This window comes from Anguilla anguilla, chromosome 5 (assembly GCF_013347855.1).
Source record: "Anguilla anguilla isolate fAngAng1 chromosome 5, fAngAng1.pri, whole genome shotgun sequence".
NCBI lineage: Eukaryota > Metazoa > Chordata > Actinopteri > Anguilliformes > Anguillidae > Anguilla > Anguilla anguilla.
Window position 1 is genome coordinate 16,949,139 of NC_049205.1, and position 18,498 is coordinate 16,967,636.

An 18,498-nucleotide genomic window follows, 5' to 3' on the forward strand; every position below is an offset into this window, starting at 1 on the left:
TGTCTGCAGCGGGGCCGGGGAAGCATCGCTGCGATTCCACCCCGATCAGAATAGACCCCGCTGGCCGCTGAGACTTGGCGATAAAGATAGACCGCTCGTCACGCGCTGTTCATTGACGCTGCCTCCTTCTCCGCAGGACCCCGCGGTGGCAGCCTGGGCACAGGCACGGACGCCCACCTGCCACCCCAAAGTTAATCGGCTTTCACACCCGGCTGCCCACGGACATGTCGCGATTGGAAAGTGAGGCTTCGTGAACCCCTACGTAGGTGGAGTTATCACACTCTGTTATCATTAGCTCAAATTTATGCTGGAGAGAAAAAAAAACGTCTTTTCTTTGGTTCATATGAGTTGATCACTAATAGCATGCGTACGTTCACTCCATTCTTACATGGAAAGTACAAAAATGGGGGTGAGGAGGGGCAATACTCATGCAGGACCACCTGGGGAAGCACAAGAGACATGGATAAAAGTGGGTAGTAAGAGGTACTGTCAGGAGGGGAGACTCTTATCCTATCCAGCACCATCAGCCTCCTGCCTCTCTCTGAGTGGCTATAAGCTATTTTGATTATATGTGTTCAGAGAAAATGCCAAAAGAACCACACAGAGGCTACAGCCTGCCAAGCACGTTGGTTCTCCGGGAATTGTCTACAGACATCCCTCTGTGATCTCTGAAAGGAACGTCGGGTATGTGAAAAGATTGGTTCTTTTATTGTTGCTTTTTCTGGTATTGCTAGCTTTTTATTTTATTCAATTGGTCCCGTCTCTATTCTTACAGCATATTTGGATGTTTTCAACACAGTAGTTAAAAAACAATGTGAGGATGTTCTTTAAGCAGCAGCAGCAGCCCCCCCCCATCACCCCCCCCCCCCCAAAAAAAAACCCCAGCAATCTAAAACCCGCTATTTCCCACAAACAAAGCTGTATTTTGAAAAGTAACACCAGAAAAGACACTATGAAAGTTTTTTTTAAATACAATCAATAACGTATTGGCAAGGCAAAGGTGATTTATTTCACATAAATATTATTTTACAGTATTCATTTTTAGAAACAATACCAAAACCATTGTATGTTCATATAAATAAATCATATATATATATATATATATATATATACATGCACATATATATGTGTGTGTGTATGTGTGTGTGTGTGTATGTTTCTATCATGGCAGGCTTTTAGGTTGCGTTGCACAACGCTTAAAACATTATTCACGTACAATGACTACTATAATGACTACCACAGTCAATCATTCTCTTCGTCGTTAGATGCGAGGATGGCAGACCAATTTACTAATGTGGGGTTTGTTTACATTCATCTGACAATCCGTAATCTTTTGCGAGGAGGGTAAGAATGGGGTTCATACATGAGAGCGCAAACAATGAACCTGGAGAATTGGAGCAAGGGTTAGAATTTCAACTTAGATGTGCGACTGGTTAGTTCTTTGTGATATATAGAGGGAGGGCAGCACAAAAGCTTCTCCCAGCACATGAAATACATCACAAAAATGTACAAAGAGCGAAACGGCGAGAAAGAGAAATTAGGTAAAGTTTTCAATGCCTGTCGTTTCAAATGCCTTTGAAATCCTGGGTGCGCGTGCTTGAAGTACAATCAAAAAATACTCCTATTTGCATAGCCTAGTACTTTCGTACATAAAATGTTCTCAATAATATAAGCATCACGCGCATTTTTGTCATTTATTCGATGCAAAATAAATCACTCGTATTTCACGCATAATTAAATTAGAGAGGCCTGATAATTAAGCACGAGCAGGATTTCAACATCCACATTCCATTCCGCAGACCACCACAACAGCGTATAATACAACAATGATCATCTGATAACAACAATGCCGTAGAGTGCTTCCGAGACGAGACTCGGTGAGCTGTCATTAGCTAGGCTTATTTAGCTGTTGAATCGAATATCCCTGCCAATAAACGCTGGAGAGGGGGAAACCTGCCAGACACCAGACTCGCACTCCGGGACGTGCAGACAGACATAAATTAGCGGCAAGCAACAACGCTGTTTCGCAGCTCGGGCTGTAGCCTATTGGCTACATGCGGCTAACAAGCATCACTGCGATAGAAAGCAATAACAACGCATTGTGCATTCGATTTATGTGGATGTTCATAGCTTTCGACTATTTAATTCAGCATCTAGACGGGTGTTTATTGACATGCATCCATACGCAGGTGTATGATGGAGAACGTCAGCAACGCGCCGCTGACCTGTTCCGCGGCAATCTTTTCATCATTACATATTTAGAAAATGTAGAATAAACTTACTTTGCTTTTGACCTCGATCACGTTATCAGCGGTTCTCAAAGGGGTCCTCTGCCGCCTTGACATGTTTGTCTGGTGTTCGTGTAATCCAGCGGCGTGGACCACACGGCTGCTTCCGATGGGAGTCCCCCAGAAACTGGAGCGAATGGTCAGTCACCTCGATCCCTCGCGCATTCACTCTCAGCAGTACAGACGTTGACACATGCAGCACGTACTACTCCGTCCGCAATACTGCTGGTGCTCAGGGAACTGATTCGTTTGAGCCTGCTCTCCTAGCAAGGGGCTGGGCTAATCTTTTTCAACAACAATGACGTCAGCTCGACACGCCGTTTGAAGGTGGGGGTGTGGCCGCATGTGACGTCCCGTGGAATGTTACCGACGGCGTTGCCTTGGAAACTAGGAGGCTGTGAACAGGTGGGACACGGCTCGCTGACTCACACAGCCTAGAACGCCTTTTTGTTCTCAAAGTTATTTTTAAAGAAGACTACAATAGTTACAAGTGACATCATTTGTAAACTATGATACAGTGATACTGCTAGCTGTTCTTTTGTGTACTAGTTTTTGTGATTGAAACTGTTCATTTTTGTATTTGGACAAAATGGAAGAACAGCATTATGAGCAATGGGTCTTAGTAGTTTCAGAATTGAGTACCCACTCTCTTGAATACATGCATTCACACATGTAACTCTATTTATTAAAAAATAGTTTATTATTGTCACAGGTACTTTGAAAACATACATTTTATAATTGATCCGTTAATTCATGTGGACATTTTCTGGAGAAGCTGAGCTTAAGCACTGTATCCTAAACCACAATAACTTGAACTTCATACATGATCAGGGTCTCTGATCACAAGGAGACCTTCCTACATCACAGAAATGACACCAGCTTACAAAGTCCTTTGGTGTTGCGTAGTGTTCTGCACAGAGGCTGTGCGCTCAGAAACAGCCGCGATATAATCTCACCAACTACCAGGCTTTTCTGTGAAGCCATTGTTTATTGTTTAAAAGCTGCCTTTGAACCGGGTCTCTGAGTCTGTCTACATTCCTGCTCAGGAAACAGGACCACATTCGGACACATTTTGTGAGAGGAAATAAAATCTCTGTGGAAATAAAACATCTGTGGTTGAAGGAGCAATGTCCTCCTATGGACCTTTATAGATTTGCCTTTTGGTAATGGTGAGGTGTCTTCTTGTTTATGGTATTTGGTGCACGCCCAGGGAGCATGTGCCTGCAGCCTCATATGTCAACACAAAACTGACTGAGCACATTCATTTTATTGTCACTTTCTGTTCAGGACATACTGAAACAAATACAGAACACCCTGTGTTTCCTTTTTGGTGTACTTTAGTGTACATTAGTCATTACCTTACAGGCATGTAGCAGACACTCTTATCCAGAGCGACTTACACAACTTTTACATTGCATCCATTTATACAGTCGGATATATACTGTACCTTGCTCAAGGGTACAACTGCAGTGTCCTACCCGGGAATTGAACCTGCAACCTTTAGGTTACAAGACCAGCTTCTTACCCATTAAACTTTATACCACACTGCCACCCTACATAGTATCCTGGGACACAAACTCTCTCACAACTCAGTGTGCACACACACATGCATGTGCACTCATGCGTACATACACACAAACACTTTGCCACTCAGGGCTGCTCGGTGGCTCATCCTGTTAGGTCACTGTTCTAGGGCATGGATGGGCCCCATGATCTGGTATGAAATCCTCTTCCTCCGACTCAGCGACTGACAGTGTGCTGGCTTCATTTGTGGACCGCGGTGTGAAAAGAAGTGGCTGCTGGCACTATATGCTTCAAAGGAGAGAACATGCCGGTCTGTGGTCTCCAGAATAGACAACAGAAGTGGCAATGAGTATTGTAGTATGAATATGACTTGGCATTGGGGAGAGAAATGTAGAAAGAACACTTTCGCATTCAACCTACGCATGCATGTACACACACACACACACACACACACACACACACACACACAAATATCTCCTCAGCCCATTATTCTTTGAAGGGCAATCCATATATTTAAAAGCCATGTGTCAAAAATGTTTTTTTTCCATAGAGGTTATTAGCTATATGTTGAGGAACAAGGGACCAGTGTCCCAGTGGACACCGCCGTCCCTGGCTAATGCATGACAAAGAGAATGACCCGGACCCTGTCCTGAAACATTTAAGGCACGGCTGCCCAACCCTGTTCCTGGAGATGTACTCTCCTGTATGTTTTAATTTAAACCCTAATTAGGTTTAAATTAAACACCTGATTCATCTAATTAGCAGCTCACCGAGCTCTCTAGCTGTTGAATGGGGTGCACTTTGTTAGGGTTGGAGTGAAACCTACAGGATGGTAGATCTCCAGGAAAAGGATTGGGCAGCTCTGTTGCAAGTATTGATTTCAACCCTGTTTGGCACACCTGATTCTAGTCATTTGCAGCCCAACAATATCTTTAGCTGTTGAATGCGGTGCGCTTTGTTAGGGTTGGAGTGACAACCGACGGCACAGTAGATCTCATTCATTTAACTGTTGATGTTTCTGTTGAATGTTTTGTTCAAACGAAGTTCCTCACAGAACTTCCTCACAGAAAGGAGGCTTTCTGACTTCTGTCCTCAGATAGTACTGGGAGAGTTGCCGTCCCTTCTACCTGTGGGCGGCACATTGACAAACTGGATAGAAATGTAAATTTGTTAAAGTGAGTCAGTCAATCAATATTTATTTTATGTAATGCCATTCAATGTCTGATTGTCACACAGCTCCTCATGGTGGACACTGTGATCAAGTAGTTTGTGAAGAATAAGTACCACCGATTTTCCGAATAGTTTGTTCTGCTACAAGAAAGGAGGTGAAAGAAGAGAGCTGAGGAAATGCATAATCCTTCTAAGACCTGGCATTTCATTTTTGTCCCCTGTAGGGGACACCAATCTCTGGTCTTATGCTCAAGAACAATACATTCTACTATGCTGAAACCTACTCTACATGGGACAGTCAATAAAAATAAAATAAATAATAATTTTGAAAGTATTTTCACTGTAAAAGGTTTTTGTCATCTAAGACACTTGTATTATATCAAAAAGTAAAGTACTTAAACTTTTTTTCTGTTTGGTTTCAGAAGGATATGGTAATGTCTGGAGGTTAGACCGTGGCAGTCTGACGTTGGTGACCTGAAAAACCAGAAAAAGACCTCAAATTAGCTTCTCTTCTTAGCTGTTACTACCGGCTTTTCAACACGTGTGCCCACTGTAGCTAACATATGGAACCGTATATTCAACTGTGCATACATGGCAAAGTTGCTCCATAAGACAGAGAGTATTGAGGTCACTGTTCCAGACCCCGTGTTCTGGAAGGTTCTCTCTCAGTTCTCTCTCTCCCTCCCTCCCTCCCTCCCACGTGTTCACTCCTCCACAAGCTTTATCATGGCTCTGTTTAATTGGTACCACTCCGTGTGATTCCCTGCGAGAGCGCTGCGCTGCACACGGGCTGCTTATGCAACCCTTCCCCTGCCCACTCAGAGAAAAATAAATAAATGAGTGTGAATGTCTCCTACACAAATGTGCCGTTTCAATACGGTGATGACTAGGGCTGTAACCCAGCAGACCTTGCAGTACTGTTGACCCTTCACCCTCTTTCTTATCCCATGAGGTTCTTTCACCCTTTTCCTGGTGCCAAGGTCTTAAATACAAAGATTTTTTTCTTTATTCTCTGACATGAGACATGAAAATCCCCAGAGGATCAGAGGAGGTAGTTTTTAATAACCACAGACAGTTCTGATGAATTAACTTCAAGTTAAGTAAATAAAATTGTTATGAAAGTATTTCGTCTTTATAATTAATGACTGCAACATCATTCTACCCACGTATCCCCATTCAGCCACCCTCGTGCACACACACACACACACACACACACACAAACACCCCCGCACCCCACCCTGCTAGGCCTCAGCAAAGCCCAGCTCACGAAAGCTGTCGGAATGCCGGAATGCAGGAATGTTGCACGACGATAATCCTGGAATCTTCCAGGATGTCAAACATCCACCAGGCGCTTTGATGTCGAGGCAGCTTCTTGACGGGCTTGTTAACGAGGCCCCTCAGTTAACACGCCTCCGTCTCCATGCGCAGGTATACATTAACCTACCTGCTACACTCCCCTGGGTTTCCACACTACAGGTGTGAGGAGAGCCACTCCAACAGGTTTCAGAGGGGAAGAGTAAACACATACAGTGTTGTCCATTCCAGCACTGATTTTGCATTTATAGGGACAAATGTTTCCCCAGCCAATTCACTTGTCTCATTATCAACCAAGTGTTTTATCGTCTGGTCTCATCATCAAGCTAGGTGATTCTTTTCTTCTTTTTTCTTTTTTTTTAAATAAAGCATTTTATTTGTTCTCTCTCCAACAGGCAAGTAATGTAATGGAAAATTTTTATGACAGGTTCCAGCATTCCCTCTGCACGTCGACTTCTCCCAGTCTCCCAGTTTGTCAAAATGTGGTTTGTCAGGTTTTTTTTTAAGGGCCAGGTTGTCTGGGTGGCCTTGTGTATCTATGAGGTAGAACGATGTTCTTCAAGGCCAAAGACAGGAACGGTAAATCACTAAATTCGGGCCGTGGTCTAACTTCCAAACAGCAGCAGGCTCAAAGGGTAACCGACTGCCTCCGGTCGATCTTTGATCGCCTCCATTACTTTTCACGAGGGAGAGCGGGCGCCCTTTAACCTGTGCGTAACACACACCGCCCCGCTCGGCTCCGGTAAGCTCCGATAAGCCCCGGCAGCTGATGTTAGAAGCCTTTGTCTCGGAGCGGAGCGGAGCGGACGGACGGTTTCCTCCCGTCCGCCGCGCTTCGTTTGATTGGCGGCTCACCCTGGTGTCTCTGGGCAGGAGATGGTGGCCGGGATCTGATGACATGTAGGTTAATCAGTACGAGGGCCAGAGGAGAGCCTCCCGGTAAGGCTGCGCCGCCTCATTAATGAGTCATTACCCGCTCATTAAAGAATCAGAGGACGAGAGCGTGAGCCGCAGCCAGATCCAAGCAACAGGAAGTATCCCTGGGATACAGTAACAGAAACTTTCTCAGATGGGCATCTAGGTGTTCGGGCATGCTATTGCATTCCCCCACATTAAATATATAATATTTAATATATCGTATTCGTTTTTCCTCAATCACGTGCTAAACCTGGTTCTAGGAGTAAAACATCCCGAGCCATTACGTCAGATACCAAAAGAAAGACTAATTTCCCAGAACTGTAAACACTATTCATGTTTTCAGACACGTTGCAGACTTGTTGGACCAAAACTCTACACACAACTCTGTTAAAAAGGTACAGGTTGCACCATGGGCTTCTTTAGGAAGCGCTGGCATTCAAAATAATTAACTGAAGTCGTCACAACTTTAACTCAGTTAACACACAATTCTCACGTTCCAAACATTAATCAGAACCTTTATTCAGGATGAATAAAAAGGGCCGCAGGTGAGTTCATATGCTTTGGGGGAATGGATGCAAGCTCTGCAGAAAGAGCAAGAGGAAGAACACAACTGAGAGGTGGAAGAGGAAGAAGGGCAAGGAGAACATTCGTATCTGATTAAATCTGTCCTATTGTAGTTGACCAAGTCATTGTCCATGGAATGACAATGAGGGAAGCTGGGTAAAGAGCGTTGCCAATTTTGAGCCAGCTGACAGTTTGACTTTCAGAGAAGAAAACTGGTAATTTACTACTGTCAGGGATCCTGCTGTACTCTGCTCTCTTACCAGTTTACTCTGCTGAAATACTGTGTGAAGCTGAGCGAGGAAATGCTTTATTACTGTACTGTATCTCATATACTTGGGAGCTGTAGTCATATTTTGTAAAAATGGATGACAGCAGACCAACAGTACTTGTTCTGTTATTGCAGAACTGAGAGCCAAGCTCATGGAGGCAGAACATTGTAATAGCCAGCAATGTTAATCATTTGCAAGAAATAGATCACAATAATTAAAGATAACATTAGCATTTCAACCAGTGACTGCATCCTTTGCCAAGCAGAATACAAGCGACACAAGCCTTCTGTGTTCCTAGTTTGTAGGCGTGGTGGATGTCACACTGTGCCACCATCAGCCACCCTGGGGTCCCCCACCACCATGCCACCATGGCCCCCTATAACAAAGCACATCTGCTGGCTTTCCTTGGTGGTCATCAGGGTAATGTTTCAACCAGATTAGAGGGAGCCAGGGTAGCCATAGCAGTCATGCCACATTGTCATTTGGGACAATGTCCAATTCTAACACACTGCCGTGGTGTGTAGCTGGTTCACTGACGATCCTAAATTCTCTTACCTGTTTCTTTCACCCTATTCCCCATTCCAATGAGTTTTACTTGGCATGGTGGCATGGTGGAAATCCACACAAGCAGGAAAACCTTCTCCAGACAATGGATGAAGCTTTTGGGGACATTACGTTGGAGTCTTCCCTGGGGTGGATAAGACAACCCAGGTGGGGTACTTTCCCTGCTGCCTGGCCAGGGCTAACATTGCCCGTGATGTAGATGGGCACCTCTGGCCTGACCCAGACAAGAGGCAGGATGCTGAAGTGGAATAAATGGTTTTCCCCCCTTATTTTATGTAGTTGAATACTTGGGAATTATTTTTACTTTACTTAACTTTTGACTTATGTTGGCGTATTATTGCATTTACGTATTTCAATTTACAGGTAATAAATTTGGTATTTTATTCTTTTTACCTGCACACTTACATAATTTATGAACATTTATAGAGATTGTCCTGAAAATGCATGTGGTTCCTGATTCATTTCCATAACAGGGTTTTACAGTAATGTTTTGATTCGATCTCAGCAGTTATTCAGTAGTGTTCATGTACTTAGTGGCTTTTGTGTGCCATCTGAAGGAAAAGTTTGATTTAGATGGAAGATGAGATATTTTTTAGTAGAGTGTTTGATTTTGTCAGGTTTACAAATCAGTTGAATACTTATGGTTTTGTGGGAATTGAGCATCATTTCAGGAAATGTGTCTTAACTGTTGGGAAAAACTGTTAATATGTCGATATATAAAATCTATTATGAATAAATACCTCCTGGTTCTCCCTGTTCAATCTGATATGAACATCTGATGACACAATTTGTTCATAAGTATAACATTTAATTTAAAGCTTAATTATTGGTACTAATTTGAGAGACATCCTGGTGTTAAAAACAAAAACTTTCCAACACCCCTGATGTCTGTGATCTGTGATAATCAGGAGGGATTCAAGGGCACCGCAGTTGAATTGGTTTTCATTCCCAATATAAATGAACTACTACAGTAAAGACAATTCAGAATCACAAATTGGGCCATTTGTCAATTTAATAACTGTGAACAACAATGGCTTGGTACATTTTATGGATACAATTTTATAAGAGTAAAAAAAATCCTCACAAGCATTCCCAGTAAAAGAAACAAGCAAAAAAAATGAAGTGTCTTTATTGATAGAATGTTAACACATCAAAATCAGTAAAGGAAGTGAGCTTGTGGCAACAGAGATAAGTAGATAACAGCCGTGCTCATAGCTTGGTTGTCATTATTCCATTCTCTCTGTGACTGGCTCAAATATATAAATTGTTTTGTGTGTGTGTGTTTCACCAGAGCCAAGGCTGAGTGCTTCTCCAGCTCCAACTTATAATTCTGTAGAAGAAAAAGAAGAAGAAGGCAATGTGCCAGTGGCAGCCGCGAGAGACAGAAATCAGACTGACTCAGCTGCTCCAGGTGAGCTATTTCACTTAGCTCTGCTCCGCTCCAGGTGAAAAACATATTATCAGCACCCTCCATTAGCCTTAGAAAAACACAAAAGCAGCCTGTGGGTTGAGCTGCACATTGTCTAGCTTTGCAAAGTGACAATCAGATGTGCTGTGCTGACACTTTTACCTTTAAATGAACGTACAACTGGGAACTGGGTCAGACTTGACACTTAAATGCAGGTCACGCACTCCCCTGAAATGAGGTAGAACCCCCTTCGGTGTCAGCGTGGCCTGTTTTTGAGCTCATGTGAAGAGCAGTAAATGGTCTGTGGTGGGGGCTGGTTGCCATTTCAGGTGTCAATCATAAAAACCACTGTACTGAAAATCGCTCATCATGTGACTGACCCTGTCAGGCCCTTTGTGCCTCCCTGGATGAGATCGCAGACTGGGGGCATGGGAGGGAGGGGGTGGGTGGGGGGACGATACTGGGGTGGGATGGGATGCGATTGCAGAATTGGGGGTGCAGACTATCATGGACACATCACATTTATCTACACGTTTTATTGTCTTTTACCCCTTCCTTTGGTGCCCCTCCAGATGGATGGGGCTCCGGGCGATCGTTGGTATCACCTGTGTCCAGCACCGGCCCTGGGCCCTGTGCATCTCATTTTTCCCTTCTCGTTCCAGAAAGCAGGAGATGCTCTGAGACATATAGACTCATTAAAGCAGAGATACAGCTTCTGTGACTTATCTCCAACTGTTTCCTAAAGGCAGGATTGTAATACACGCCTCTAAAAGATAACCTGTTTGCGTACGTGTGTGAGTGTGTGAGTGTGTGCGAGTGAGTCTATGTGAGTGAGAATATGTGCGTGTGTGCATGTGTGTGTGTGTGTGTGTGCGTGTGTGAGAAAGACAGTGTGTGTGCGTGTATGTGTGTGTGTGTGTGTGTACAGGACTGGATTCCAGAACATGAAAATTGGTGGGGTATCTCTAACTAAGGGAAAGAATGAAGGTGGGGGTTGGGAAAGTATGTGCTTGTGTGTGTTTGTGGGGGGGGGGGGGGGGGGTTGGTTAAAGGGTGATTTTAGCAAAGCATTCTATTAGAAACTATTCTCTCCCCCTTCTACCCCCATTCATAACAGCTTATTACTCAACAAGGCGCTCCTTGTCCTTACACAAACAAAAAGCCCACAAATGCGGAAATCTGACCTGGAATTTTCTCGCAAAAACAGGCAAAGGTGCAGCCTGCCCCAGAAATACCAACAGCGTTCAATTTAAAGAGTACAAAAACCAGGCCTGAAATCAGTTCAGTGCTCCTGCTGCCAGTCTCATTTTCTTATTCAAAGTTCCAACATCAAAAAGTAAGAATAGGGAGAGCTGGTGGGAGAGAAAAACCATTGTGTACCACACAGATTAAAGAGCTAGATGCATTCTTCATAAAAGTGTGCAGAGCGGTACATTATCTAAACAAATGCACAGTGCAATTTATCATCTGCAAATCCTATTTAAATGTCACTTAGATTTAGATTTCAGAGGGTTAGAAATTGCATTCTTAAATCTAATATTAGGTCATGATCATATTCTCTCCCGATGAGCTATGACTGTCCCACCCAGGATGAATAGAAGATCTTCTCCCGCAGTGAGATGGGTCTCCTCTTGTCCCATCACCAGTTAAAACGAGGAGGGGCGTGATCTGGCACACGAACACTGCCGCTTCTGTGCTGTTAGCGGCCGTATCGCACCTGAGAATCTCTGCTCTTCTCAGTCTCACCCTATTCGCTCTGCCCCGCTCTTCCTCTTCATAAGCCGCAGGAAACTCGCACTGCAGATATAGAGTTACCAGATTTGCCAGGCCACATTCCATCTGGAGAGCAGTGTGAATTCTCTCCCAGTACAGGAGTCCTGAACAGAGGAAGAGGACGACTCCCAAATCTATGTTCTCAGTAGATGTCAGAACTGTCCAGCAATGGCAGGATACGTTCGGCCATTGTTTTCAACGGGTGCGTCTGGCCTCTTATTGCAGTTATTGTGATCCAAATAGCATCTGATTATGTTCACCACAAGTTTCAGATAAAAGCCTTAATAGGAATTAGAATGAAGCAGAGGTCACGGACCTGTACTCGCAAACCAATTATGTTTCAGGCGTAAATTGTTGAGTGGGTATCTGTGTTTATGTCCATTAGTAATGTACCCAGCCTTAATTATTTACGTAATTAAATAATTAACATGGTTTTCTATGCCAAAGGGCAGCCAGCAGAGCCCTATGGTTGTATGTTAGAGCCCTTGGCTTTGTCATTCCTGCAGGGTGGTAGGGTGGGTTGGAAATGGCTCAGGCTCCGGGGAGAAGAATCAGATGGACTGGGCAGTGAGCGATTTGCGGACCTTCACACAACCGATTGGCAGTTCAGCGGTTTAGCGCGCGCGACCCAAACAATACCGGCACGCCGCACTCCAGTTAGAACAAACATCCTCACCTCCATCAAGATCCTAACCCTCCCTTACCGCAGTGACAACAGACAACATGCTCTTAGCGTCAAGGTTGGTCAACTGCCCTGCGCGCGCCAAGTTCCGTGTTCCAAATGAAGCCATGCAGAATGCCGCGCGAGATTCCGTCGGGGGCAGAAATGCCGTCGGACCGGCCCGTCCTGAACCCCGGGCTCCAGCTCCGCATTCCCTTAGCTCTGCAGAATGCACCGCGGGCTGCCTGTCTCCTTCCCTCCCTCCCTCCCGCCCCGCCCTCCCGCCCTCCTGCCCCAGGGCCCACTGGCTGAAACTCTTCAGCTGCTTACCCAGCATTCCTCAGGGTTTACTCAAAGGATTCCTGGCGTGGTTTGGCTCCTGGAAGACAGGTCTTTTCTGTACGTCCCACGCACTTTACCTTCTCAAAACAAGGCATCAGGCTGTGCTGTGTTGGTGACGAAGGGGGGTGGGTGGGCGCTGGGGGGAGTACAGAAAAAAAGACAGAGGATTATTTTTTTAATTGGGGTACAGTCAGCTTGAGTAATCGCTTGTTTGACATTAGTCATTTATATAGTCTTATCAGAGGAAGGGGGATCACATTTGGTCACTGGTGAACAAAGCCTTGGAAAGAGTATTGGACCTATTTACATTCTTTTGATGTTACTCCCTTGTCAGCACACTACCAGTTTGACAGACTTTGTGTTTGTTAGCCTATCTGATAGCTATTTGATATCTGATAGCACAGATTGGTTTCGGACATATTTAGAACAGTGAACCTCATTTCACCACCAGACAAAAACAACAATTAGAGGATTTTGTAAAAAAGTGCCTGACAACTAGCAGAAAAGCAACATTCAGCAGGGGTAGTGAAGCTGTTTACGGTCTAAAAAAGCACACAGCCCTGATGTTGAAAAACACTACACGACATGGAAGAAATGTGTCAAACGACCCGAAACGGCTACAGACGAAAGCTGACACAAGTTAACAAACGAGATGCACTGAACAAGCGCCTGTGTTTACTGTGGCTCCTTGGCAGATGGGGGTGGGGGTGGGGGGGTCAACCTGTTCTTCTGACCTCTGCTTTACAGAGAGAAGCTTCCAACTCAGCAGACTGAACGATAAGAGACTCAAAACAGAGAAGCTTGAGAACAATGTCTGAAGTCGTGCGGGGAACAATGCTGTATGGCCTCCAGCTCAAACTGTAAGTGCGAGTCATTAAAGTTTCTGTTAAAGTTTGACATCTTTTACTGCAGGTGAGAACATGAGTCATGATATGAGGGAAATTGATTGTTTCCTGGTTCTGTCCAAATATGCACAATTTTACCATATATGGAAAACACTTGATCAAATTAAATAATAGAAGTGTCAGTATTGGACAAACTCAGCCCCTACAGTTCTGCCTGATCTACACTGAGCATAAGTCAGCTAGTGTTGTTTTCATGAGAATGCTGAACTGTACTTATGAGGCCTATGACTACATTGCCACCTGACAGAATGGTTGCCTTTGGTCACCTGTCTTGGACACTTGTTCTCTGTTCTTCAGCTATTGTTCTCTGTCAATCAAAGCCTTTGTACGCCAAAGCCTCCTGTATGAAAGGAGGGGATGAGGTGGGGGCGCTGATGGTTCTGGTTTCTGTCTCGTTCCTGAAAATTGTGTGAAGGTTTCTTATCAGAGATACGAAAAGCCTGTGATACCTGTCATTCCACAGCGGGGGGAGAGGTGGGAGAGGAGAGAAACAGAGAGGGACAGAGACTGAGCGAGAGAGCGAGAGATCAAGAGAGTAAGAGCTGACCTTAATTGAGAGAGAGAGAGCACTAACCTGTATTTAGGTTTAAGATAGGTTTAAGATTAGGTTTTTTGTACCAAAGTTTAAGAACATTTACTTTATCATTAACACTTACCAATAACAAATTTGAAAATGAGACCAGGAAAGCATTAGAATAAAAAATAGAAATTTAGAAACAAATATTCATACCATACATATCTAACACTGCACGTACCCAGACCAAAAGGCCATACAAATTGGTTTGTTGATGCAAGTTTTCTGAAACGGGCTGTTAAACAATTTGTGGTAGGCTATGCATATTTTATCCTAAATCACTCAGATTTTCACCCTTTCACACCAGAATGGGACAGGGAGAAAGAAAGATACATTATCTTTCAGAGATGAACAGGCATCATATAATTCCGGCTCAGCTATTAATCAAGTGGCTAATAAATTATTCACATATTATTCAATATTTGGTAAAATAATTATTAGTGGTAAAATGTTATGGAAAAATTGAGGACAAACAATGCACAATGATGGTTCTGGTTTATGATTCCATAACGCATTTTTTCTTGGCATTTGTCATTTCTGCACAATTATATCTCCGGAACAGTTGAGGTCCGTGAATAGCGAATAATCTCTCTGACGGGAACGTGACGCCTGTACACGAGTCCGTGGAATCCATCCGCATAGTTTCTCCGCGGCAGGACTCATCTTTGTTCTTACTTATTGTAATGTATAACTTAACCTCGTCGTACGCTGCTGCAAATAAAACCTAATGAATACATGTGAATTTTATACAATCAAGAAAACAACATAATTCCAAACATATTAAGAAAAAAATGCGTATATTCAACGCAATGATACCTTACTATTTCAACCACGTGACTACCGCTATTTAGTACTATATTACAACCTTCATAACATTTTCTGTACTACAGATTCAGTGTCTTTTCGTGCTGTTTATCTTTGGACCATAGGAACATCAAGTACGTTTCAGGGAAGTGTACACCGTACCATGCGCTTCGTCCATTGGTTTGCCTTGTGCTTGTAACTAGCGCCGCTTCGTGGCTAATTTTGTATGTTTATATATTTTACCTGCATGACATAAATAGTGTTCTAGTGACTTTATCAGCCACCTACTGTACGCTATATTTACTGTGTGAATTAATATGTCTACATAAATGTGAATGTGAGTCATGAATCTGAGATAAACTTTGTTTTGAGAAAGAGCTGATAGTTGAATATTGGATGTGAAACTGACAGTTAAATATTGTGTTTGGAACATATTCAAGTATTTCTTTGCAAAAACATTTCTCAGTAAAAGAATGAGAGTTCATATTAGGCTCGTAGGAAAACAACTTTTACATTTTATCCCAACAGTCATAAAGCGCAAGAGCATCGCATTTAAAACAAGCCATTTCAAATATGTGCTATGACACTCATCTTCGAAATCATTTTAATCTGCTGATTGTTTCTCCAGGGGGTTACGTTTGTCACTGATCACTTCCATTTAATGCAAATCAGCGCAGAGCCTGAGACTAATATACAGCATTGCCTAAGCTCATCATCATTCACTTTAATGTCTCATCCCAATGGCTAAGCTTGTCTTGATGCTAATTTATGTGGCTTTCTACATATAACTGATTGCATCCCTGCATCATCTGCCAAGTCCACTGTGTGTGTACTGTGTGTGTGGGGAAAACAATGGGTGATTAGTCGACTATATTTGGCAACACCCCAGTAGCCAGTATGCGATGTTCTAACACCATTGATGTGAAGATGTAACAATATAAATGGCTGTGTGAATGTCAACCCGTGTCATGTCTTTGTGAGTGGGGGAGGTGACTTTTCTGGGTTATCTTGGAGATAGGGTACAGCCTAGGTAAATATTTACTGAGGTAGTTAGACACAAACCCTCACCAAGGTGCAGGTTGTTCACTCACAGGTGGTGGACGGACAGCAAAGTGGCCATGGACACAGGGATATATGACGGCGTGCTGGTGACCGGGTCCAACTGGGGAATTGGACTCGAGCTCGTGCGACAGCTAGCTGAATCGGCCACCCCTCCATCCCAGATCTTTGTTCTTCCGATTAACACTTCTTTGCCATTAGATCTTACAAATGGCGTACATTTGGCAACAACATGACTCTCGTTTACAGGGCGTTCTCAGACTATGCTCTGAACATCACAACGCTGAAATGGACTGGAATGTGTGAATGTAACCTAAGCTCTCGGAAATGTGTATTTTTTTTTCCTTCTATTTTTTTTAAGGCCTTGAAAGACCTCTTGCAGAAACACTTGAAACTGATCACCATCATCCCCTTGGGTAAGGCTTTCAGTACTGCCTGGATTTTTGTAGATGTTTTTTTTTTGTTTTTTGATGAATTTCATTTATTCACAACACTGATTGATTTATTCAGTCAGTACAAGCTATTTCACTTTAGAATCAGGATGGCTATTTTGTGTGTGTGTGTGTTTGAGAGAGAGAGAAAGCGAGAGAGAGAGAGAGAGAGAGTGCCTGTTCAAAACAGTAAAACAGTGGCTTGTTTGATGATGCTAAATTTATTAGGGGGAAGGGTGGTTATGCTCACTCATTAGCCTCAAACCAAGCAACAGCATGGCAACAACTGTCATGTCAGCATTGTGTAACCAGCCAGAGGGTACCTGAGTCTGACCGTGGCGTGTGATTGGCAGACACTTCGGACCCAGCCAGCATTAAAGAGACCTCCGGGGTCGTGGGGAGCCAACTAGGGGATGGTAGCCTGAGTCTGCTGACCAACAATGCTGGCGTGAACATTCAGAGCAATCTGCAGGACACAGGCATGAAGGAAATGGTAGATGTGTATGTCACCAATGTGGTGGGATCCCATAGCATGCCTGCCATCATCAACGTCTCCTCCGTGCTGTCCTCCATAGAGAAGTGCTCTGAAACCTTCGCCGAGGCTACCATGTATCCCTACCGCACCAGCAAGGTATCCCACAAACCCCTGCTTACCTGGACATCATCCAGGCAATGCCAGCATCCCCACTTCAGAAAGCTGAATTCACCACTGGAATATGTTATTCAACCTACTTAATTGCATTGGTGACACTGTAACTTTCAGTCATTGCACCATGACTTTTGATACATACTGTATATTGAGCCAGGGAAACTCCAGTTCTGGTTTACAGTCTTCTGCTGACTAGTAAAAACACATAGCCTTGCACATGGACACACAGCTACACCCAGCCTCACAAATACATTTAAACACACAATTACGCACATACCCACACACACACACACATAAACACGCACACTACACAGCCTCACACAGTCACACACAGTCACATACGAAGTCTCACGCACAGTGTGAAGGTCAGTCTCATACCCCTTTTACACACAGACACACATAAACACACTTGCACGCACTTTTTTTGGGGGGGGGATGTGTTACAACACCATGACATACTGTAACATGCAGGTCTTTTCCTTCCAAATCGAGTAAAGGGTGTGACCTCACCCCAGGGAAGAGGTGGGAGTTGTGGAGAACTTGTAAAGATCAGGAGTTATAGAATGAAGACATGGTGGTTTGCGGTTGAACACAGAACTATTGTTTAACAATGCTTTTGGTAGGAGCCCAACTTTGGTTTATGACAAAGAAGGGAGAATTTGTGGTAATATCACCCACTCAGCTGAGTGTTCTATTGTTTTCATGAGCACTTGGGACGCAGAGCTCCGTGAATATGTAAGCATGAGCGAGGAAATGCTGGCCACCATATACCAATATTGTTTTTCTTGTTTTAAAACCCAGTTTATAGCGGTGTTGGTATTTGGTCTGCTCCATACTCAGGGAGATTTGTTATACATTTGTAATGTTGGCAGAGCATTGTGGTACACATTTTTGTGGTCTTAAAGGTGAAACATAACCAGGGTTCACGGTGTGTTTGTGTGGAGCAGGCTCCGCTGGCGGTCGCAGACAGCGCTAGTGGGATGCTGCGAGTCATTTCCTCCCTCACAAGCACGGACAGCGGCACTCTGCTGGACTGGGAGGGGAACGGGATCCCCTGGTGATGTTCCAGCTGAGCAACTGCCAGATCTTTATGTAGCAATTTGTGTGACCACTTTGCACTTTGTCTGGTAAATAAAATAAAATGAAGCATTTTGTCCACTCAAATCCAGCTAATATTTTTTGTATTCAATGACCCACAGAGTGAAGCAGCAATTGCGACAGTATTTTGTCTCCGACATTGCTTACCTCAAACCTGAGAAATAAAATTTTTACTTTTGGTCC

The 18,498-nt window shown here is 43.8% G+C and overlaps 2 protein-coding genes across 3 annotated transcripts in view; one reads left to right on the plus strand and one right to left on the minus strand.

Annotated features, from left to right (window-relative positions):
• pard6a (par-6 family cell polarity regulator alpha) overlaps positions 1–2,574 on the minus strand; it is a 42,676-nt gene extending 40,102 nt beyond the window's left edge. For both annotated transcript variants that reach the window (XM_035419861.1, XM_035419860.1), the window contains exon 1: positions 2,283–2,574. In XM_035419861.1, coding sequence (XP_035275752.1) covers positions 2,283–2,345 — 63 coding nt within the window. In that variant the 5' untranslated portion in view covers positions 2,346–2,574. The remainder of the gene's footprint in view (positions 1–2,282) is intronic.
• A 13,591-nt stretch (positions 2,575–16,165) lies between these two features.
• zgc:158868 (uncharacterized protein LOC791147 homolog) lies at positions 16,166–18,375 on the plus strand. Its single transcript, XM_035418076.1, has 4 exons — positions 16,166–16,307; positions 16,499–16,553; positions 16,922–17,199; positions 18,165–18,375. The coding sequence occupies exons 1-4, from the start codon at positions 16,197–16,199 to the stop codon at positions 18,276–18,278; spliced, it is 558 nt and encodes a 185-aa protein (XP_035273967.1). The 5' UTR covers positions 16,166–16,196; the 3' UTR covers positions 18,279–18,375.
• The last annotated feature ends 123 nt before the right edge of the window (positions 18,376–18,498 follow it).

Coding starts and splice junctions, on each gene's coding strand:
- zgc:158868 (XM_035418076.1), top strand. CDS start 16,197: ATGGACACAGGGATATATGACGGCGTGCTGGTGACCGGGTCCAACTGG. Junction 16,554..16,921: donor GATCACCATCATCCCCTTGG/GTAAGGCTTTCA, acceptor TGTGATTGGCAG/ACACTTCGGACCCAGCCAGC. Junction 17,200..18,164: donor ATCCCTACCGCACCAGCAAG/GTATCCCACAAA, acceptor TGTGTGGAGCAG/GCTCCGCTGGCGGTCGCAGA.